Source organism: Tiliqua scincoides, chromosome 8, assembly GCF_035046505.1.
Source record: "Tiliqua scincoides isolate rTilSci1 chromosome 8, rTilSci1.hap2, whole genome shotgun sequence".
Taxonomy (NCBI): domain Eukaryota; kingdom Metazoa; phylum Chordata; class Lepidosauria; order Squamata; family Scincidae; genus Tiliqua; species Tiliqua scincoides.
The window spans coordinates 54,425,443-54,449,124 of NC_089828.1; the positions used below are offsets into that span (position 1 = coordinate 54,425,443).

General features: G+C 50.4%; 1 protein-coding gene and 1 pseudogene across 1 annotated transcript in view; both read right to left on the bottom strand.

Moving 5' to 3' along the window:
- Nucleotides 1-1,006: 1,006 nt before the first annotated feature.
- MNT (MAX network transcriptional repressor) overlaps nt 1,007-23,682 on the bottom strand; it is a 64,073-nt gene continuing 41,397 nt past the window's right edge. The window contains exons 5-6 of the mRNA XM_066636034.1: nt 3,478-3,670; nt 1,007-1,772 (exon numbers count right to left, since the gene is read on the bottom strand). Coding sequence (XP_066492131.1) covers nt 1,087-1,772; nt 3,478-3,670 — 879 coding nt within the window. The 3' untranslated portion in view covers nt 1,007-1,086. The remainder of the gene's footprint in view (nt 1,773-3,477; nt 3,671-23,682) is intronic.
- LOC136659548 (5S ribosomal RNA) lies at nt 18,363-18,481 on the bottom strand (annotated as a pseudogene).

Here is a 23,682-nt window from a genome sequence, read left to right on the forward strand (position 1 = left end):
CTCCTGTGTGCAAAGCATGCCTTCTACCACTGAGCTACAGCCCCCCGCCAATCACTCTTACCGCACCAGGGGGGGCCCAGTGAAATGCATCATTGCAAATTGTACAGTTCAGAAACGTAAGAACAAAGTTTGCACAGATGATGTGGATTTAAAAAGGAGCACTTTGGAAATTCCAACCACCACAACAACAACCCCATGGTGTGTAATATTTTGTTTTTCCATTTTTATTAGACAGAGGATTTCCTTAAAATGCCATAACAAGTCACAGTGATTATAGATGGTTTACTGAAATGCAAAATATACTGAGAAAGGAAATTACTGTAACATGTTTCTCTTTTTAGATTATGTTTTTGTTTTTTTTACCCTGGTCCACCAAACCATCTGTCTCTTTAGAGATAGTTATCTAAAAGGGGTTGCCCTCTCTTCTTTTTCTGAAAGAGACTTTTTTTATTTTGTGAGCGAAAGTCGTCTCTAAATACTCCTGCAAAAAGAAAAAAAGGAAAAGAAGGAATTGGCCTTATCGATGGCCTTCATCAATAACCATATTTATATATATATGTAGCTATAGGCAGATAGATATATATATAAATATATAATATATATTTCTATGATTTTTCCTTCCTCTTCATCTACGCAGTCTCGACAAAGAGATCAGCCGTGGTTTCCATAGTTGTAGCTTCTTTAAAAAAAAAAATTCTACAAAGAGGCAGCACATTTAAAAAAAAAAATGGGGTGGAAAAGAAAATTAAGAGTCTTAATAACATTGTTATATCGTATTCACTGATTACATGTTTTTTTTTTAAAAAAGGAAAAAAATTAATAATCACTATGAAGAGGACTGTTCATTAAATGTTTTCTCTGATTAGGGAAAATTCAAGTGCAGAACGGTCTTGATTTCTCAATTACCGGGTTGCAGAGATCAGAAAGAAAGAATTGGGGGGGGTGCTTTTCTCTTTTTGCCACCCCCCCGACCTTTTGCTCCATCAGCAGACTCTCTCAGTCTCTCTCTCTCTCTCTCTCTCTAACCTTGGAAGAGGGACATGGTTGGAATGTACGGAGTTTCGGACAGAGCGTGTTTGGCCGGTCCTAAGCCAGCTTGAGCGTGCTCACGGGGAACGAAGGCATCGTCACCATAGTTACGGGGTTCAAGACCGTCTGCCCGACCAGTTGTTGGTGGTGGACAACTTGAGTTCCAACGGCGGGCTTGGCCATGACCGCCGGTTGGCCGAGGCTGGCTGTCCCGTTCACCTGCTGGTGGGAAATGGCGTGGGTGATGTGACTGACCACCGGCTGGCTGACGGCCACAGGCTGGGGGTACAAGGGGAGCTGCTGGCCCAGGTGGGCGACGTGGTTGAGGGCAGCCGGGTGCACAGTGATGTGGCCGATGGGCTGAGCTGTGGTCGTCAACTGGACCGGGCTGGAGGTGGACGGCGCAATGTGCGCGATGTGCTTGGCCTGCGGGCCCTGGAGGACATGGTTGACAGTCTGGATGACGGAGGCGTGGGTGGTGGCCGTGTGCGCGATAACAGTCGATTGCACCGTGGAGGCGGCCACAATGTGAGTCTGTGCGGGGACGATCGCCTGGGGCTGGAGGGGAGGCTGCGCGTGGGGCGGGACGTGTTTTGGCGGGAGAGGCAAGACTGCCGGGTGGTGCGAAGGGGCAATGGGGGGGACCGATTTCAGGAGCTCGGGGTGCTGGCGATGGGCGAGCTTCGGCAAGGAGTTCAGAGGCCGGTCGTCTTCCATGTCCTCGTCCATGTTGTCTTCGCCCTCTGTGGGGAGGAAAATGGGGGGAAAAAAAATCAAAATAAATCCAGGGCTAGCCCAAGATCTCCTGTCTCATGAGACACTGCAGCAAATGCTGCCTCCTCCCCTTATTCAACGGTGTGCTGCCAGGCATCTCTGCTGTCGCGCTTCCTCCTCCTACTTCTGCAGCTTTGGGCATGCTCTAAATCAGGGGTGCCCAAACCCTGGCCCGGGGGCCACTTGCGGCCCTCGAGGTCTCTTAATGTGGCCCTCAGGGAGTCCCCAGTCTCCAATGAGCCTCTGGCCCTCCGGAGATTTATTGAAGCCCGCACTAGCCCAACGCAACTTCTCTCAGCGTGACGGCGACTGTTTGACCTCTCATGTGAGCTGTGGGATGAGGGCTCCCTCCACTGCTTGCTCTTTCACGTCTGTGATGCAGTAGTGGCAGCAAAGGAAAGGCCAGCCTTGCTTTGTGCAAGGCCTTTTATAGGCCTTGAGCTATTGCAAGACCTTCATTCATTCATATAAGTTCCACCTCTAGTATATTAATTTATGTAAACCTATGTAAATTTATTCAAATTTTAAATGTAAATTAATTCTTCCCCCCCCGGCCCCCGACACAGTGTCTGAGAGATGATGTGGCCCTCCTGCCAAAAACTTTGGACACCCCTGCTCTAAATGCACCAGTCTCCTCTCCTCCACACTTCCTGTTCTGTTCCACACCTCTTTTTCCTTTCAAGTCCATGAGAAGGAGAAGTGGCAGAGGCAGGAAGTTCCCACCCAAGCTGCTGCTGAGAAGAGGGACTCATGGCCGTAGCGGAGCTACAGGGAGGGTGGTGTGGGCAAGTTTGCAGGCGCCGCAGTGTGCCATGAAAGCGGCCCCTCCCATTTGCCATTGGAGCCATTCTGGGCAACGACCGCTTACACGGTGCACTGCGGCACCTGCACTACTTACCAGCCACTTGTAGCTATGCTAGTTCCTCTGGGGGCCTCACAGATGGCTCTGAAGAAACCCCATCAGGATCAGATCTTGATCTTTGAGATCGGAATATCTCCAAGGCCACACCAGGATCTAGACTTCAAACTCGCATGACTGAACGCTCTTCCCTACAATATATATATATCCCCCGCACACAGAAGACTAGCATGTCAGGGAGAATAGCTGTACTACACCCCTTTCTAGCTTTCGACGGGTACATATTTCTTTCCAGTCTTGTGAGCCCCTCCTGCAAGTCTGAAACAGTACAGTCCAGGTGCAGATTCCTGCCCCCCCCCCCAGTAGAATAAAGCTTAGAAATGTTGTCCTTACGGATCACATTCCGGCATCAGGGCCATGAAGAATGAATTCTCAATATCCACCCCTCATTTTGGGAACCACATGGTTTGAATTAATCCACAGTAACAACGCCCAAGTACACAGAACAGCAATCAGTGCATGTACACATGCCTCCATCTCTCTCCCAATCCTCTTATGTCTTCCCTGGATTGCGTTCTAGATTGTAACCCTCCAGGGACAGAGACCTGTCCTCTTGTACTGACATAAACACACCTTCTTCCCTTCTCGATTTTTTTTAAGAAGGAAAGCCTTCTCCCATTTTTTTTTTTTAGATTGTAAGCACCTCAGGGCAGAGATCTGTCCTCTCATCCTTTGCAAAATGCCATGTACACAGCTGGCACCGTACTAACAGACCCTCGCACCCTGAGGCTGCCCTTGAAGGTATTTCAGAGTACCTGATGCAGTCGAGGTAGATGCTTGATCATCCTCCGGCTGGACTGTCTGTCGGATGATGCGGTCGATCTCCAAGACGTCCATCCACTGGCTCAGTTCGTTCTTCAGGTCTGCCAGCCGCTGCTGAGTGGCAATTTTCTCTCTGGCCAGTCGCTCCATTTCATGCTCGTATTCTTTCTCCTTGCGCTTTAACGTCTGAGAACCAAACACAAAAATACCCGTATGGAGCAAAGCTGATACAAAATGAGCAAAAGGGGACTCCTGAAGTGGACTGAGGGAGGGAGGATTACCAGGTATCAGGATTACCTGATACCAGGTACCTGGATTACCATGCACAGTATCCTCATTTTCCCTGGAGATCAGCCAAAGCTTGAGCCTGAGCACACTAGGAAACAGTGCAAGACTACACTCAGTTTAACTTCTTCCCCTTAAAATATGTATTTTTAAACAGGCCAAAAAACCCTTGGATGGATGAAACTGTATTGAAGCCCTACACCCTACCCTAATAAGCCCTACAATTTGAGTGTTTCTCAAATTGTGGGTCAGGACCCCCCAGGTGGGTCACGAGCCAACTTCAGGTGGGTCCCCAATCATTTCATTTTGATGCTACCATGGTATGCGACTGCATCTGGGGAAATGATACAGACCTGTACTTTTAACAAGCTACTAATCTTTTAACAACGTTAGTCAATGGGACATACTCCTGGGTAAGTGTGGGTAGGATTGCAGCCTAGGATTGTTAAAATGTTCCTGCTTGATGATGTCACTTCCGGTCATGACATCACTTCCGGTGCGTCCCGGCAGATTCTCATTCTAAAAAGTGGGTCCCGGTGCTAAATGCGTGAGAACCAGTGCCCTACACAATACGTTGGACACGTGACAAATATTAGATCTCTCAATAAAATGCAAACCCCCCTCCCCGCAAGTAATCACACATTAAATCTGCATGTGACAAAAACCCCATAAAGGAGAAAAGCACCGGTGGTTCGCACCATTGATCATGCACACAAGTGATACATTGGTGTGCACAAGGGCAATTACAGCCTATCACTGCTTTCAAGAGATGCGCCTGCAGGGGAAGATGCTCAGGTAACTACACCGAAGCCTCTTTCCACAGAGGTTTGCAAGCCGCTCGCTACACATAAGTGCTGCCTGCCTGGACATTTGCGCCACACTGGAGGTCACCTTTGGGTCTGATTAATGTGCATGTTTGATTAGGGTCAGTAAGGCAAACACTCAAAGGATAAAAGAACCACCACCAAATAAGGTACAAGCAGCTGAAAATGGAGGTGGGGGGGGAGAGAGAGCTATGGTGCAGTGTGCTTGCAATGCTTCTTCTAGGAACCCGTATCTTGACTACATCTCACCCCTCCCTCTATGCCACGGCACCCGCAGGCAGGTCCTCCTCGCTGTAGTAGCAACACTGTCATTCAGTGCATCCAATACTAAAACCTGCTCCATTTCCCGGATCAAAGCGGAGGCGTGGGGAATGACGCTCTAAAACAGAAGCCTAAAACCGGAGAGGGGGGGCGGGCTGGGTTTTCTCTTGACACCAAGACACTGGCAGGAGGGAAGGAGGCGGGGGAGGAAGAGCCACGGAAAAGAATGAGCTCAGAGCTCCGGTCGCAGGCAGTTTGCTTCTGTTCTGCTGCCACTGCGGTACTGAATGGCAAGTCCAGAAACCGACGCTAACCAAGTCCGAGACCTGCTGATGCTGCGGAGTAGGCCTGCTCCCAGGCAGGGGATGAAGATAGCAGGCTCTGTTTGAGACGGGACCCTTCAAATTTTAGGAGGAGGGGCGGGGGAGAGTGAACTGGCCTTTGATATCCTGCCACCCCTGCAATGCAGACACTTAAAATGCTCCAGGGGAAGAGACAGTCAGTGGCAGAACTACTTGCTTGGGAGACTGTGGGTCCCCGGCTCAACCCCTGGCAGCATCTCCAAGCAGGCTTGGAAAGACCCCTGAGAGTTGCTGCCAGTCAAGAGTGTACAGTAAAGGAAGGGGGGAAACCTAGGGGGAAACTTGATAAATGAATCTAAGGGAGGATCAACATCTCAGTGAGCAACTGATCAATGTCTAACTCAGGCCATCGACCAGTGATTGGGAAGTTCACCTTCATATTGTAGGTGGGTGTCTGGCATGGTGGAATGCTCCCATGGCGAAATATTAATAAAAATACATTCCCTGCACACAGCAATGTAGCAAGTCAGGGAAAAGGATTCTAGTTTGAGAGGATAGTTTTCTACATGCGGGGCCTGTGCATAGGCATGAGTGTGTGTGGTTTTAATGGGTGGCTATAAGGCTTGACACAGACCAGAGCCTTCTGATACTCAGTTGCACATGCCATGAGAAATTTAAGAGGCCACTGTGCTGAATAAATCTCTGAACTGTATCCCTTAAGACTGCATGTGTGTGCATGGGGAGGGGGGAAGTGATGGCTTGGATGATCCCCACAACAAAAATTCTCTGCACTTGGAACTCTAGCAAGTTAAGAAAATCCATTCTAGCCTGACATGCTAGATTTCTATAAACAGAATTTGTGCGTGCGTGAGTGGAGAAGCAGTCATGAAATTTCAAGCAGCGATATAAGAGAACATAAGAAAAGTCTGCTGGACTGGACTGCAGGTTCATCCTGTTTAGCATACCGCTTCCCACGTTAACCATCCAAAAGCCCACAGGCAAGGCATAAAGGCACCATCACCCCTCTGAGCTCCTTAGAGGCATCTATCCCCTGCAACTGGAATTGAGAGGTAGACTGCCCTTGAACATGGAAGTTCCAGAGAGCCAGACTGAGCCAGCAGCAGACATCTCTTGCCTGAATTTGTCTAGAAAAGGTTGCCCCTGGACAAAAGAAAAAAGTCCATAATCCTCGCAGGGGCCACAGCTCAGCACTGCATGTGGAACACCCCAAATTCCATCTCAGACAACCCTAGCTTCAAATGGCCTCAGGTGGGAAGGCCGGGAAGGATTCTGGAGCACACAACACTAGGCAAGATGGCCTGACTCTGGGCAAGACACCCCCATAGGTTTTCACTGCTCAACATACACCTTGCTGCCTGGAGACCGCCTCGCAGGGCAACTGTTGCTGCGTACAGTCTGTAAAAGAACAGAGGGCGGGGAAAGTTGCTCCAACCACTACACTCCACTGCCTGCATTCCAGGGCCCCCCAGCTCCGTTTTCCTTTCCCCTTCTGCCAGCACAGAAGGAAAAACGAGCCAAAGGCTGAGGACACAGGAAGGCGACAGCACTCTCCTGGCGGCCGGGGGCCAAAGCGCACCGGTTGGTTTTTGCTGAGTCATATGTTCCCGCTGGGGCCTCTGGGACGAGCACATGCTGGAGAAATGGGCTGGCTGGGCCGTGCGCCAGTCTTTGCTTGGGCTGAACGATGTCGGCGGCCTCAGCCCCTCCTCCTTCTTCTGGGAAAAGCACTTGACTGTTATCTAGTGGGTCCATGCGAATCTAGGAAGGCATCGCGATAACAGCTCACTACGTTCATTTCATTTTTTTTTTCTGGCAGGGAAAACCACCAGACGAAACCTGGGAACATGGCGTTGGCTTTGCGGTCAGAAATACCCTGCTGAAATCCATCATCCCACCTACTGTGGGAAGTGAAAGAATTTTGTCCCTGCAGCTCCAGTCATCAGCAGGACCTATCACTCTCATCAGTGCTTATGCACCGACTCTGTCGTCTCCAGCAGAAGCCAAAGACAAATTCTATGATGACCTGGCCACCACTGTCAAGAAAATCCCTGTAAAAGAGCCATTGTTCATCCTCGGCGATTTCAATGCTAGAGTTGGTGCTGATAACAGTTCATGGCCCACTTGCTTAGGTCAGTTTGGCACTGGGAGGATGAACGAAAATGGCCAACGCCTGCTAGAGTTTTGCTGTCATCACGGTCTCTGTGTCAGCAACACGTTCTTCAACACAAAGCCCCAACATAGAGTCTCTTGGAGACATCCAAGATCAAAGCACTGGCACCAGCTCGACCTGATCCTCACCAGATGCTCCAGCCTTCCCAGCATCAAGATCACACGCAGTTATCATGGTGCTGCCTGCGACACTGACCACTCCCTGGTGTGCAGCAGAGTGAAACTGCAAACAAAGCGACTGTATCACACGAAAAAGGAAGGAAGACCTCGCATTGATACCAGCAAGACCCGGGATCAGAGAAAAGTGGAGGAATTTGCACAAGCGCTTGAGGAATCTCTTCCAGGCCCGGCCGACGCAAACGCATCCAACAGATGGGAACATTTCAAGAATACCGTTTACAACACCGCCTTGTCCATATTCGGCAAGAAGACCAACAAGGCGGCAGACTGGTTTGAAGCCCACTCTGAGGAGTTGACACCAGTCATTGAGGAAAAGAGGAGAGCTCAAGCAGCATACAAGGTCTGTCCCAGTGAGCGCAACCTGCAGGTCCTCCGAACTGCTCGCAGCAAAGTCCAACAGACTGCCAGGAGATGTGCTAACGACTACTGGCTCCAGCTCTGTTCCGAGATACAGATAGCAGCTGACACGGGCAACATCAAGGGGATGTATGATGGTATCAAGCAGGCCCTAGGTCCAACACAGAAGAAAATTGCCCCTCTGAAGTCTGCCACAGGCGAGGTCATCCAGGATCGGGCGCAGCAGATGGAACGCTGGGTGCAGCACTACTCTGAGCTATATTCCAGAGAAAATGTAGTCACCGAAGAAGCACTGAACAACATTGAGTGCCTGCCTGTGCTGGAAGAGCTTGACAGTGAACCAACCCTAGAAGAACTTCACGTGGCCCTGGACTCCCTTGCCTTTGGCAAGGCACCTGGAAAAGACAGCATCCCTGCTGAAGTCCTAAAATGCTGCAAAGAGATCATCGTCACTGAGCTGCATGAAATCCTCTGTCTCTGCTGGAGAGAAGGTGGAGTACCTCAAGACATGAGGGATGCAAACATCATCACGCTATACAAGAACAAAGGTGACAGGGGTGACTGCAACAACTACCGCGGCATCTCTCTCCTTAGCGTTGTAGGAAAGCTGTTTGCCCGAGTTGTACTAAAGAGGCTCCAGGTACTTGCAGAGAGCGTCTATCCAGAATCGCAGTGTGGATTCCGAGCCAACAGGTCCACCACTGATATGGTATTCTCCCTTAGACAACTGCAGGAGAAATGCAGGGAACAACGACAGCCACTCTTTATAGCCTTCATAGATCTCACAAAGGCTTTCGACCTGGTCAGCAGAGACGGCCTCTTCAAGATTCTCCCCAAGATTGGATGTCCACCCAGGCTCCTCAGCATCATCAGATCCTTCCACAAGGACATGAAGGGCACTGTTGTCTTCGATGGCTCCACATCAGACCCTTTTGACATCCGAAGCGGAGTGAAGCAGGGCTGTGTTCTTGCACCAACCTTGTTTGGGATTTTCTTCGCTGTCCTGCTGAAGCAGGCCTTTGGAACTGCAACAGAAGGCATCTATCTCCGGACCAGATCAGACGGAAAGCTCTTCAACCTCTCCAGACTGAGAGCAAAATCCAAAGTCCAGCTGAAATGTCTGCGTGACTTCCTCTTTGCCGACGATGCAGCTGTCACTACCCACTCTGCCAAAGATCTCCAGCAGCTCATGGATCGTTTTAGCAAGGCCTGCCAAGATTTTGGACTGACAATCAGCCTGAAGAAAACACAGGTCATGGTTCAGGATGTGGACTCACCTCCCTGCATTACAATCTCTGAGCATGAACTGGAGGTTGTCCATGACTTTGTGTACCTTGGCTCAACGATCTCCGACACTCATTCTCTCGATGCCGAGCTAAACAGGCGCATCGGTAAAGCAGCTACCACGTTTTCCAGACTCACAAAGAGAGTCTGGTCCAACAAGAAGCTGACGGAACATACCAAGATCCAGGTCTACAGAGCTTGCGTCCTGAGTACACTTCTGTACTGCAGCGAGTCATGGACTCTTCGCCCACAACAGGAGAGGAAACTGAGCGCTTTCCACATGCGCTGCCTCCGACGCATCCTCGGCATCACCTGGCAGGACAAAGTTCCAAACAACACAGTCCTGGAACGTGCTGGAATCCCTAGCATGTATTCACTGCTGAAACAGAGACGCCTGCGTTGGCTTGGTCATGTCGTGAGAATGGATGATGGCCGGATCCCAAAGGATCTCCTCTATGGAGAACTCGTGCAAGGAAAGCGCCCTACAGGTAGACCACAGCTGCGATACAAGGACATCTGCAAGAGGGATCTGAAGGCCTTAGGGATGGACCTCAACAAGTGGGAAACCCTGGCCTCTGAGCGGCCCGCTTGGAGGCAGGCTGTGCAGCATGGCCTTTCCCAGTTTGAAGAGACACTTTGCCAACAGTCTGAGGCTAAGAGGCAAAGAAGGAAGGCCCATAGCCAGGGAGACAGACCAGGGACAGACTGCACTTGCTCCCGGTGTGGAAGGGATTGTCACTCCCGGATTGGCCTTTTCAGCCACACTAGACGCTGTGCCAGAACCACCTTTCAGAGCACGATACCATAGTCTTTCGAGACTGAAGGTTGCCAATAAATAAAAAATACGTTCATTTCATCTTCAGAACAGAACTTGACAAAATACAAGGCAAACCCCTGGTTTTTTATAGCCTTTAACTCCGCCCAGACTTCCCGTGACTGGTGCAACTGAAACCGTAACTAGAGGGCCAATCGGATGGTAGGATTTCGATCCATCACCCGCTCGGCCAGCCATAAGTCTGGGCCAATCAGTTATGCAGGATTTCGATCCTGCATAACTTACATATATAACACCCCTCCCCCCCCCAAGCACAGTTCAAGATTAACTAACATAGTCCTGTATGTGCCGGGGCCGTACCCGCATTCACAAAGAACGGCGCTGCGTCGGTATCAGGACCTCTGGTTCCTCAGTCAGCTCTGGGGTTGGCACATCTATGGCAGAGGGACTCCCATAGGTGCGCTGACATCTGGTGGCTCAGATAAGTCCAGGGAGGTCTGGAGGTTCCTGCACTATCACGTCTGGACTGATGGCCTCTCCAGGCTGTGGCAAGACTTGATGCTGTGCACCGGGGACTGGAATCGGCGTGGTGGGTGCTGAGTCAGCCAGGCGGCGATGCATCTGGTCCACATGACGGCGGACGGTCTGGCTGTCCAGAATGGCCACCTCGTACGAGACGGGGCCAGTGATTCTAATGACGGTTGCTGGGATCTACACTGGACCATTCGCATAGATCCGTACATACACTGGGTCATTTGGGCTGAACCCACGCACACCCTTTCGTATCTCGGAGGTCGGTGGTCTTTCCGAAGTCCTGTCTGGGCGCAGCTGGTCAAGACACGTTGTCAGGCACCGCCCCATAAGAAGTTCCGCTGGACTACGGCCTGTGGCAGTGCATGGTGTGACTTGCTGGCTGAAAAGGAACGCTGCCAGTCGATGGTCCCACTCACCCTGGATGATGCGGGTGAGTGCTTCTTTTGTGGTTCTCACCATGCGTTCAGCTTGACCATTCGTGGATGGATGGAAGGGAGCTGATGTCACATGGCGGATCAAATACCTGCCGATGAACTCCTTAAATTCTGCTGATATGAACTAGGCAGCGTTATCAGACACGATCGTATCAGGTAGGCCGTGGGTAGCAAAGATCTTGCTGAGAGCCTTGACGACTGACCGGAATGTCATAGCTGCTACTGGGACAACTTCTAGCCATTTGGTGTAGGAGTCCACTAGAATGAAGAAATTTTGGCCGTGAAAGGGCCCTGCAAAGTCTATATGTAGTCGGAACCACGGCGTGCGAGTGGACTCTCACTGTTGTAGGAGCGCTCTAGGTGCTTCTGGCCGAGACTCCTGGCAGGTGTTGCAATGATTCACCCATTCTTCGATGGCCACATCAATTCTGGGCCACCAGACACAGCTCCTGGCCAGTGTCTTCATTCGTACGATGCCCGGATGGTTTTCATTTAGGGCTTCTAGGACCCGGTGACAGAGCTGAGTCGGAATGACGACCCAGCTTCCCCAGAGGAGGCAACCCTTATGGGCTGAGAGTTCGTGCTGGTGGGAGACATATGCAGTGAACTCTGCGTCCATGAGGTCCGTAGGCCACCCCCTCCACACCCAGTTGAGAACACAAGAAAAGATATGGTCCTTCGTCGAGTGTGAAGCCACGTCCGACGCATGGAGCGGCAGTTCTGGGAGCGATTCCAGGAGCATGATGCCATGTGCTGGAGCCGGATCGGGTCCATGAGCAGGCAGCGGAAGGCGACTGAGGGCATCTGCATGGCCCATCGCTTTGCCAGGCCTGTAATTCAGGGAGTACTGATATGCTGCCAGGAATATGGACCAACGCAGGATGCGGGGGGGAGACAGAATCTGTGGCGTCTGTTTATCTGGGGCAAAAAGACCCAGCAGAAGCTTATGGTCCGTCAATATCAAAGACTGTTGATCATAAAGATAGTCATGGAATTTTTTGACGCCCGCCACTATAGCCAGAGCCTCTTTGTCTATTTGTGCATAATTCCGTTCACCAGGAGACAAGGTGTGCGAATAGTAGGCTACTGGAGCCTCTCTTCTATCTGGGAGTGTGTGGCTGAGGACTGCACCAATACCGTATGGAGAGGCGTCGCATGCAAGGACAACAGGAAGTGACTCATCAAAGTGAGCCAGTACGGAGTTGCAAGTGAGTAACTTCTTTACCTCTCAGAATGCAGCATCCTCACGGCGGCCCCAGACCCAGGGGGTCCTCTTGTCCAGGAGGCGATGGAGTGGCTCTGCCAACGCTGCCTTATGTGGCAAAAAGGAATGGTAAAAGTTCAGGAGTCCTAAAAAGGCCTTTAACTCCTGCTTGGAGGTGGGGCATTCACGATAGCTAGAACCTTTTCTGGTGCAGGATGGATACCATTAGCATCGATGAGGTATCCCAGGAACTCAACTTTCGGGGTTCCCAAGATGCACTTCTCCTTCTTTACCTTGTCGTGCAGATTGGAAGCGGCGAAGGATCTCGCAAAGGCGACTGGCGAATTCCGAATCTGAAGCCCCGGCAATCAGCACGCCGTCAAAGAAGGGAATGACCCCAGGAATTCCTTTGAGGAGAGTGTCCATGAGGCCCTGAAAAATTCCTGGTGCAACACAGACGCCAGACTGTAAGCGCTTGACCCTAAAGGCACTCCGGTGGGTAACTATCTTTGGTGCCTCTGCTGTGTCATCATCCACTGGCAACTGCTGATAAGCCTGGGCTAAGTCCAATTTTCTGAAAACCTTGGAGCCTGCAAGGGAGGTGAGGAGATGGCTGAAGACCAGCACCGGGTACACATGCTGCTGGAGAGCCTTGTTGATTGTACATTTGTAATCCGTGCAGACCCTCACATTCCCATTAGTCTTGAGAGGGGTAACAATTGGAGTCTCTCAGAATGCGTGCAGCACTGGCTCCACAAGGCGATCCAGTTCCTCGTCTATCTTGGGCTCGAGTGCAAAGGGAACCCGCCGTGCCTTCATGCGGATGGGCGTGATGGTCGGATCTAGGTGCAGAGAGACCAGGGGGCCAGTGTAACAGCCAAGGGTCCCCTCGAAGACCTGGTCAACTCTTGGCAGACTGCATCAAAGTCTAATTTGCTGATACGCTGGACCCCAGTCACCTGGATGCTCAGAGGATCAAACCACGCAAGGCCGAGGAGACTGGTGTGATGTCCCTCGGTGACCACCAGATCCAGGAGCCCGAACCTGAAACTTACCCGCACCCCGAACAGAGACACGGTTACCCTGAAAATCCGTAAGCAAAAGTCCAATCAGCTCCAGCCCTTTCTAGGGCAAATGTGCCGAAAAGTCTCTGTAGAAATAATAGAGAGCGCTGATCCGGAGTCCACTTCCATTACGCAGGGAGAGCCTTGAATTTCTCCTGTCACCTGTATCTTTTCCTTGGTTGGCAACCGGACGCTCTGGATGGGGTGTACTGAAGTAGTGTAGATCTCTTCCTGGCTGACAGACCCCTGGAGAACTTTCTGGCTCCAAGCCTGAGAAGGCTTACTGCGACAAGCGTGGGCAATATGGCCCCTCTTTCCGCAGGCCCGACAAGTCACATCACGGAACCGGCAACTCTGACTTTCATGTGGTTCCCCACAGCTGGCTGGAGACATCGGAGGCCTGCTGGACTGTGGGTCTAGGTGCTTGTTGTTCCTGGTGATCATTGCGTCTTGACATACCTCGATTAATTCGTAGTATCCTCCCTTCTTCCAAACAGTCTGTGGCCGTGTCCTCACGGTGGACTGCCTCGGCTTTTCGAGTTGTGGCTGGGCTGCGAGAGGCACGAATCTCCCTTGCTGCATCTTCTGCTTTTTCAAACGCCAGCACCTCCTTGACAGCCTCTTGAAAGGTCAGCTCTCCTTTCGCAAAGAGCTTTCTCTGAATCCTTTCGTCCCGGAGGCCACATACAAACCTGCAGAGAAGCATTTCTTCCAGGTCTCGGAATTCACATCTTCGTGCAAGATGACGAAGCACAGACACGTAAGCTGGAACAGACTCACTGGCAGCCTGATCTCGCTTGTAGAAGGCATGGCGGCGTGCAATACAGGACGGCTGGGGCGAGACATGATTCTGCAGGAGGCCCACGATATAACTGGTATCGCTCAATTCTGCTGGTGCCACAAGATTCTGGGCAATTTCAAAAGTGGCAGAGCCACAGACGCTGAGCAAGGTGGCCTGCTTTAGGGCGGCATCTTTAACTGCGATGGCCTCCAGGAAGAACTCAAGACTTTCTGCGTAAGTGTCCCATAGCTCCTGGGGGCTATAGTGTCCCATAGTGTCCTGGGGCCGCTGGATCAAATTCCCCAATGTGACCTTGGGTGGTCATGGTGGCAGCTCAACAGACGTATGGAAGCTGGTCTTCTTTCTTTGTCTGGGGCGACAGTTCCCCAGTGGTGAATCAGCTCTAGGTTCTAGCATTGTTCAGCATGGAGAAAGAGCATCCCACCTTCGTCGTCATAAGTCTGGGCCAATCAGTTATGCAGGATTTCGATCCTGCATAACTTACAGACATAACATTGACCGTGCGCTCTGTTTGCACGCAGCCTTTGGGCGGCTGCCGCCACATTTCCTTGATGGGTTATTATGTGAAGGGAAGAAAGAGGAGAGCCTGGAAACATTCACATTTATGAGGGAGGGGGCTCGAAACACCCCGAGAGGAAAAATGCACACCCGTTTCTCCCTCCCCAACCCAAACCCACTCAGCAAAGGAGAGCCTTGGGGACCAAGTCATTCATCACTTGCTTAGGGCTGTCCTTATTCTGAAATCCTCGGCTGCAGTAGTATAGCTACAGGGGTTGGGGGTGTGATGAGCATTTCAGGCGCCACAATGTGCCATGTACCTGGCCCCTCCCACTTGCCACTGGAGTCGTTCCGGGCAGCGGCAGCATTGCTGCTCTGTTGTTGTTGGCAACCTTCAGTCTCAAAAGACTCTGGTATCGCGCTCTGAAAGGTGGTTCTGGCACAGCGTCTAGTGTGGCTGAAAAGGCCAATTCGGGAGTGACAATCCCTTCCACACCGGGAGCAAATGCAGTCTGTCCCTGGTCTGTCTCCCTGACTATGGGCCTTCCTTCTTTGCCTCTTTGCCTCAGACTGTTGGCCAAGTGTCTCTTCAAACTGGGAAAGGCCATGCTGCACAGCCTGCCTCCAAGCAGGCCGCTCAGAGGCCAGGGCTTCCCACCTGTTGAGGCCCACTCCTAAGGCCTTCGGATCCCTCTTGCAGATGTCCTTGTATCGCAATTGCTGCTCTACATAACTACAAAACTGCTCAACTGAGACACAGTGTGGCGTAGACCAGGGGTTTTCAACCGGTGGTACACATACCACCGGTGGTACGCGCAGCACCCACTGCCTGGCAGCGAGACCACAACGGGAGGTTCCAACGGCGATAGGAAGCTCAAGCTGGCAGACAGAGCTCCAGTGTGTGGTTTTCGAGCACAAGAAAAAGCTTGCCCAAGGTAACCCGGGAAGCTCCATGGCTGAGTCCCAAACCTGACTCTCACATCAGATAACGGCCAGCAAGACTGTGGTTCCCCCACCCACATCCAAGATAGAGCAATGAGATGCCCCTGCCAGGATGCACGCAACACACCCCCACCAAGCGGGGTTTTGTCCCGGTGTTGAAGAACCGCAATAGGTCTTCTCCAAGCGTGCCAAAAAGTGAAGATCTCCCAGGGTTCATTCTGGGATGAGTGAGCCATCTATGGCCCTTCCTAAATACAGACATGAGCATATGAAGCTACCTTCAACTGAGTCAGATCATTGGCTTGTCTAGATCATGACTGACTCAAAGTACCTCTCCAGGGTTTCACGCATGGCTCTCTTCCCCAGTCCTTCATTAGAAATGCTGCCCAAGGCTGACGTTGCAAAACATGCGCCCTCCTAGGAAACAATGGCTCCTCCTAGATATTAACATAAGGTGGCCTTATATTGAGCCAGACCATGTGTTCACCCAGTCCAGGGTTGTCCATGTCTTACATTTCCCCGAGTGGTGCTTCTTAATGCATGCAAAGCATGTGTTTTATTCTAAAGTCTGGACCTGCCCCATTGCAGGAGGCATTATGCATTGTTGAAGCTACACAGACGCGTACACACCCAAATGGAGGAGCGAAAATCTGGGTTTGAACCCGGCAGGGGGGTGAACGAGGGCGAGGGAGGGTTCCCTTGCCCTTGCCCTCGTTCACCCCTACTTCCGTCATGCCTACTTTTTGGGTTTCCCCGCAGGCGTCTGGTAGGCTGCTGCAGGAATGAGGATGCATTCTACCTGGGTGGTAGACCTTTGATCTGAGCCAGAGGGGATTCTCCCGGGTCCAGGAGAAACAAAAGCACAGAAAAGGACACGTACCCACTGCCTATTTATTTCATAGATGGGAGCTGAGCCATGTGCACAGAGCAGAGTCTCCGTCAACATGACTGGGGAAGGCTGCCAAGAGTGTGTGGGTGGACGTGGGGTGGAGAAACTTTGCAACTCCTGGGCCTGGAACTCATTACAAGATCGGGGGTTAAATATTCCTCCTTTCTAATGAAAGGTTAGTTCAACTAGCAGGTCACGGTGCGCCTTGGTGTTTGCAGGCACATGACGCATGACCGGGCAATGCACATTGGGAAACCTCTCCAAGAAATGGTCCAGGATGATTGCCTATTTTGGGGTGGTGTTAAGTCTTCGAGTCTGCAGGCCAGGGCTCTTGAAGCTGAAAGTGCTCAGGAACAAACGCACGTCATGTGTACAAGTGCGCAATGCTGCTTGTAAACTCCCTTTGTGTTGCAATGCTTTAACTGTTCCTCTGCTTCTCCTTACTGTCTTATCACTAACATCCATGTGCTTCCCACCCACTGGACTCTGCACCCTTCCTTCCTCCTCCTCCATCCCAGTTTCTAGCAATTGCCTGGAATATCACCCAAAAGTGCTTGCAAGGGGACAGCACAGAACACTTAAGTGCATTTAAAGCCTCTAGGATTAACGCAACGCTTCCTATACACATTGCTGGTTCAAAAGACCTCCGTACCAACCACAGTCCAGGCCTGGGAATGTGACCATGGGAGGATTCCCCCTGCCAACTTTTTCTGCCTCTGACCCACTTTCTCTGTTTGTCAGACCGATATAAATGACCAGGAGAGGGAAAGAATAGTTAAGACTCTGATAAGGAGGTTTCAGGCGCTTGTAACCAGGATAAAGATTAAGCCAGTCTACTAAGTTTTTTTTTTGGGGGGGGGGGGGGGAATATAAGATAATATTCCCTGACAGTTCTTGCGGTAAGGTGGGCGGGGGGTGTTCCAGACTTAAATGTTTGTTTTTCCTTGGAGAGGATGGAGGAGGTGGGAAAGGACTTCCTCAGGGCAGCAGCTTTGAGGATTCCACCAGGCACAGATAGGACTGGGGTGTCCCACTCAGCTGCACGTACTCATTCCACCTGTGCAATGTTTTCTGTTGGGGTTTTATTGGGTCTGACAAGTTGGAAGGGATCAGAGGTTGGGCTTTTAAAGGTTTGTTTTGGGGAGGGGAGAAGGAGAAAGAAGATTGATGCTACTGGGCCCACAGCAAGGCCCAGCCACAAAGCTCCCTGGATGGTGGTGGCCAGTCACCGTCTCTCAGCCAAACCTATCTCCCAAGGCTTCGGTGAGGATAGGAGGGGTGGGGAACAGATTCATGTACATGCTCAAGCCCCTTGGAAGAAGAGGACGGACGGACAGATAAGAGACTGAACTGTAAGGTCCAGGATTTGCTTGGTTCAAATCTTGCCTCTGCCACAAACTCACTAGGTAGCCTTAGGCAAGTCACTCAGTCTCACGCTTCCCATCTGCAACATATCATGGGGATAATAAAACTTGCTAACAGCATTGTTATAAAGACAATACAGGGGAAGCACTTCAAACCTGAAAGCACTATGCAAAAGTAGTAACTTTTACTGTTACATGCAACTACGTATGTTTAAAAAAAAATTATATAGGTAGCAGCAATTCAATATTTGAATTATTATTTCAGCACAGAGACCTCCAATGACAGGAGAAATCTACCAGCTTCCAAGGCAGGCTGTTCCCCTGCCAAACAATTCAGACTTTTGGGAAGTCCTTCCTAACATTTAATCGAAATCTCCCTTCTTGTAATGCAGAACCATCTGTCCTGGTCATGCCTTCCCAAGCAACCAAAAACAAACCAGCTCCCTCTCCCACGTGACAGCCCCTCTGATATTTATAGATTCAGTAGTTATGTCACCCCTTAACCATCTCTTCCCCAAACTAAACATGCCCAACTCCTTCACAACTGGTCCTCGTAGCACATGGTCTCCAGCATGGTCCCCATTCTAGTCGCCCTCTCCTGGATCCAGATTGTTCACATCCTATTTAATTACTAGTATAGATGCTAACTCTATGGTTGGCAACCTTCAGTCTCGACAGACTATGGTATAAGCCTACAGCACCCGGTATTCCCAGGCGGTCTCCCATCCAAGTACTAACCAGGCCTGACCCTGCTTAGCTTCCAAGATCAGGCGAGATTGGGCATGTGCAGGGTAACATATATGTTTGTTCTCTCTCTCTCTCTCTCTCTCTCTGTCATGAGAGAGAGAGAGATACAATATTTTCCATACTGTTACAGCCCACACTTCCATGCAATGACCCAAGGCATTCATTTTGCAGAGCAAGCATCATGTGGAGAGAATCTGGCTTCATGACATCATCTGCAAACACACCGCTCCTTGGCAGCGCTCCCTACTTCCCGTCAGAGCGACAGAAAAAACAATTTTTTCCCCTACAAAACGATAAGGCAAGCAAGGTGGACAGTCTAGATAGGACAAGGTGATGAGGCACCCATTCCACTGTACAGGTGAGCTCCACCACAAGCCAGATGCAGGCTCCTAGGTTGAAATGCGAATATAAAATGCAAAAGAGCTAATTTGGGGGGGGGGTGTCTTAAAAATACACCTCATATGGTGTGGGCTCTAAAGTGGGGGGCACATAGACCAATTGTGGGGACAGTCTGGAGAGAAAAAGAAAAACAAGGAGGGTTTGGTGACTGGGTAAATAATGTCATGGAAGGTATGGGTTGCATGAACATGAACAATTGGGGGGCATGGCATAGTTCATACCTGGCAGTCCACAAATCTTTCTGCCTCCTGTGCCCACAGACTTGTGTCACTCAGAGATACAATCTAGTTTCCAGTCTAGAGAAGGGGGCAAAGCCCCATCTGTTTGGACCACCCACCTCCAAGCGCTCAGTTCAAACATTACAGCAAACCAGGGTCATACTACTCACAGTACAGAACCCAAGGCATGGTTTACGCTATAGAAGCAAAGTACCAAGTATAACCGATTGATTTTTTGTGTGTTCATTTTCAGTCTCCTGAGAGCTCCTGACTCAGTGGGACAGAGGTCCTCCAAGAGAGCGCCCGTAGCTGTTAACTATGGTTTGTTGCATAGATACGTTAGATATGTCAACCGTAGTTGACAAAGCCCATTTAAGCCATTTGTGTCCAATGTCGCATATACGCATTGAGGATCAAATACGTTCATCTGTGGGCTGGGAAGAAATGGGTCTAATTCTCAGTTGCTCTCAATCGCAAACCACAATGCGTCAATGTAGCGCTAACCGTAGTCTGGTGTGACGTCTAAACTGCACAGAGAAGAAATTAGGAGCTATACAGGACTCTGTCTGGGTCCAAGGCTTTGATCAAGGATTTCCCATCAAAGGGCATCCATGTAATGCTACTGGTTTCAGATTTTCTACTCTCGTTCCTGGAAAGCGCTCAGGGTGACTACAAAGCCCCCAAACTAAACAAAACTCGGAGATATATCCCATTAGGGCTTAAAGCTTATGGCAAACCTGTATTTGTACAGTGCCATGACAGACTACAAGTGGGGGCTCAAATGATAGCATATTTTTAAACACAACACACACACCCCTGCACACAGAAAGCTAGCCTAGCAAGGCAGCTGCCAAAGACCAAGTGAGACCATAGGTCCATCTAGCACAGTATTGTCTACACCAGGGATGTAAAGCTTAAGGCCTATGGGCCAAATATGCCCCCCCCCCCGAAGCAATTTATCCAGTCCCCATTGTAATTGGGCTCTTCCAGTTTGATAATGGGGCTTTCTCATATCTTGAAACTATGAACAAGATCTCCAGAAGAGAAAATGTGCAAAATTTGGAGCTAATAAGTTTCTATGTAGGAATCATCCGCTGAGTGATGTCACTTTCTGCTTAACGATGTCACTTGCGGCCCTCAGCAGGAATCACGAATGCTAACTTTGGCCCTTTGTATGAAATGAGTTTGACGTTCAGTCGTGTAGACCAGGAAAGAAGCTCTCCAGGGTTTTTATAGGACTGTTTCTCTGCAAGACCTGGAGATGCAGCAGGAACTGAAATGGGGACTGCCCACACAAAATGGAGGTGACGACCACCGAGCAGCAGTGTCACTAGAGTTTGCATCACCTGGTGCGAGAGGCCAGTGTGTCACCCCTATGATGGACTTCCTCCCATGCAGTGAGCAGGGCAACACACCATTGCTTCCCCCAGTACTTTGGCTACAACTTTTGATAGAATAGAGATATTTCAGTGTGGTTTGTTTCATTGCATTCTGCGTGAAATTGCGCATCATTTGAAAATACAAAAATTTAAAAATTTTTTGACCAGTAGTGGTGTCACACACACACACCCGTGCGTGTTACCCAGTGCAGCTTGTACCACCCCCCAGCATCGCCACTGCCACCGAGCTTCAGCCTTTTTTCTTTCCAGGCCAAAGGATTGGATTGGTACCTTCTGCCCGGAATGCAGGAACTTGAAGTGGTACAGTCCAGACACAGGCTGACCATCTCAGGTCACATTTGGGTTCCATCCTCACCGAACACCTTTTAAGGAAGAAGTGGGGGACGTACTCTCATTTTTGGCAGGTTTGAACAGTCAATGGGAGTGAGTGAGGCACACCCGCTCAAATAGCACCTAAAGGAACATTTAATGCTCAGAGACTTCTGTTGATCTGAATGCCAACACACACACACACACACACACACACAGAGATGCACGCGCACGCATGCACCCCAGCGTGTTTCCTAAATACAAGGTTTCATGGGCAAAAATAAAGTGCAACGCCTTCCCCATTACGTCCTTGCCAGAAGTACACACAGTGGCACTTTTTAGTTGAAACCAGGCAGGCCTACCTCCAGGGATCAGTTGCTATGGCAACTGCGCACCTACATGCTCGCCGCCGCGCCAGGAGATGAGGCCTTCATTGTGCTAGCCACACCTCTAAATTCAAGACTGCCACTGCATTTTTGCACTGGAAGATGCCCCCCCCCCCATCGCAGCCAGACCTAACACGAATGACTGGCATCACGATTGCAGGTGGCTCTAAGAACATAAGAACAGCCCCGCTGGATCAGGCCATAGGCCCATCTAGTCCGGCTTCCTGTATCTCACAGCGGCCCACCAAATGCCCCAAGGAGCACACCAGATAACAAGAGACCTGCAAGGCCTCCTGGGAATTGTAGTTTAAGAACATAAGAACAGCCCCACTGGATCAGGCCACAGGCCCATCTAGTCCAGCTTCCTGTATCTCACAGCGGCCCACCAAATGCCCCAGGGAGCACACCAGATAACAAGAGACCTGCAAGGCTTCCTGGGAATTGTAGTTAAGAACAGCGCCGCTGGATCAGGCCATAAGCCCATCTAGTCCAGCTTCCTGCATCTCACAGCGGCCCACCAAACGCCCCAGGGAGCACACCAGATAACAAGAGACCTGCAAGGCTTCCTGGGAATTGTAGTTAAGAACATAAGAACAGCCCCACTGGGTCAGGCCATAGGCCCATCTAGTCCAGCTTCCTGTATCTCACAGCGGCCCACCAAATGCCCCAGGGAGCACACCAGATAACAAGAGACCTGCAAGGCTTCCTGGGAATTGTAGTTAAGAACATAAGAACAGCCCCACTGGATCGGGCCATAGGCCCATCTAGTCCGGCTTCCTGTATCTCACAGCGGCCCACCAAATGCTCCAAGGAGCACACCAGATAACAAGAGACCTGCATCCTGGTGCCCTCCCTTGCATCTGACATAGCCCATTTCTAAAATCAGGAGGTTGCGCATACACATCATGGCTTGTAACCTGTAATGGATTTTTCCTCCAGAAACTTGTCCAATCCCCTTTTAAAGGCGTCCAGGCCAGATGCCATCACCACATCCTGTGGCAAAGAGTTCCACAGACCAACCACACGCTGAGTAAAGAAATATTTTCTTTTGTCTGTTCTAACTCTCCCAACACTCAATTTTAGCGGCTGTCCCCTGGTTCTGGTGTTATGTGAGAGTGTAAAGAGCATCTCCCTATCCACTCTGTCCATCCCCTGCATAATTTTGTATGTCTCAATCATGTCCCCCCTCAGGAGTCTCTTTTCTAGGCTGAAGAGAAAAGGGGGGGGTGACGACACCCAAACCACATTACATGCTCTCTTGGCAGAAGAAAGCCTGTGTGAAAGGGCTGTCTTTTTCACATTTGCAAGTGGAGGTTTCCAAAGAAAGACCTCAAAAGTGGTTTCATGGAGGCCTGCTGGGATTCCAGAGACAAAACTGCACAGAAACCACTTTGGGGTCAGGAAGGACCCACAGCTAGGGAAAGCCAGGAAGAGACTGCCTTTATATAGACACAGCACAGGCGGAATCAGACAAGCTGTAGGTTGAATTGTGCCAATGAAGCCTGTCTGCAACTCTTATTGCGAGCATCTCTTATATTCTAGTCTGTGAGCCACTCATAGAGGCACAGAGAGCAATCAGGGCATCCCCTAGAAATTGTACTGAATGCCATCGGATGCCCATACATTTAGCAAGCTGCGCACTAGTAATGCCAGAGAGTACTGACCAGAGGTGGCGTGGCAACACTGGGGGATTGTGGTAGGCAGAAGACGCATAGTTTCTGCAGGATGGACATCATGAGGATGCCATTGTTTGCAGCCAACTCTAAACCCTGGGTTGCTCCTTCCAGAAGCTCCACTGTGGTCACCCATCAATAAAAGTGGAAGGGAAAAGTTGAGAAGCGAGTGTGTCTGAATATCGGGAAGGTCTATGAGCAAGTGCACATACACACAGTGGGCATACCACAATCAAAAGAATGAGTCTCCAACAATATTCGCTTTTGAAACTCTTAAACCAGTGATTTTCAACTGGAGCATTTATTAGCAGGTGTACAGTTGGACCTTGGTATCCATGGATGGTCCATTCCCAGACCCCCCCCCCGGATACTGAAACCCACGGATAATGGAATCCGTGGAGGGGGTACCATCAGAACATCTCCGGACGCAACCAGAAGAGCCTTACCATCATGACTGGAGGTGTCCTGAGGCCAGATGGGCTGCGCGCAGCCCTTACAGGCTTCAGAAAACCTCCTGGACGCAACCGGAAGATGCTGAAAAGTATTTTCAACACTGATGAGTATTTTCCGTCACTTAGCATATCTTCCTTGGCCTGGGTGAGCGATCCCCAGTGTTACATGCGTGCAAGTCAACAGAATTAACTGTTGCAGAAGAAGATGAACCAACAGAAATCAGAAATAGAAGTGAAACTGAAACCCTCACCAACACAATGAAGAACCAGGGGGGCAACACCAGAACCAAGGGCGTTCACTAAAATTGAGTGTTGGGAGAGTTAGAACGGACAAAAGAATTTCTTTACCCAGCATGTAATTAGTCTGTGGAATTCCTTGCCACCAGGATGTGGCGATGGCATCTGGCCTAGATGCCTTTAAAAGG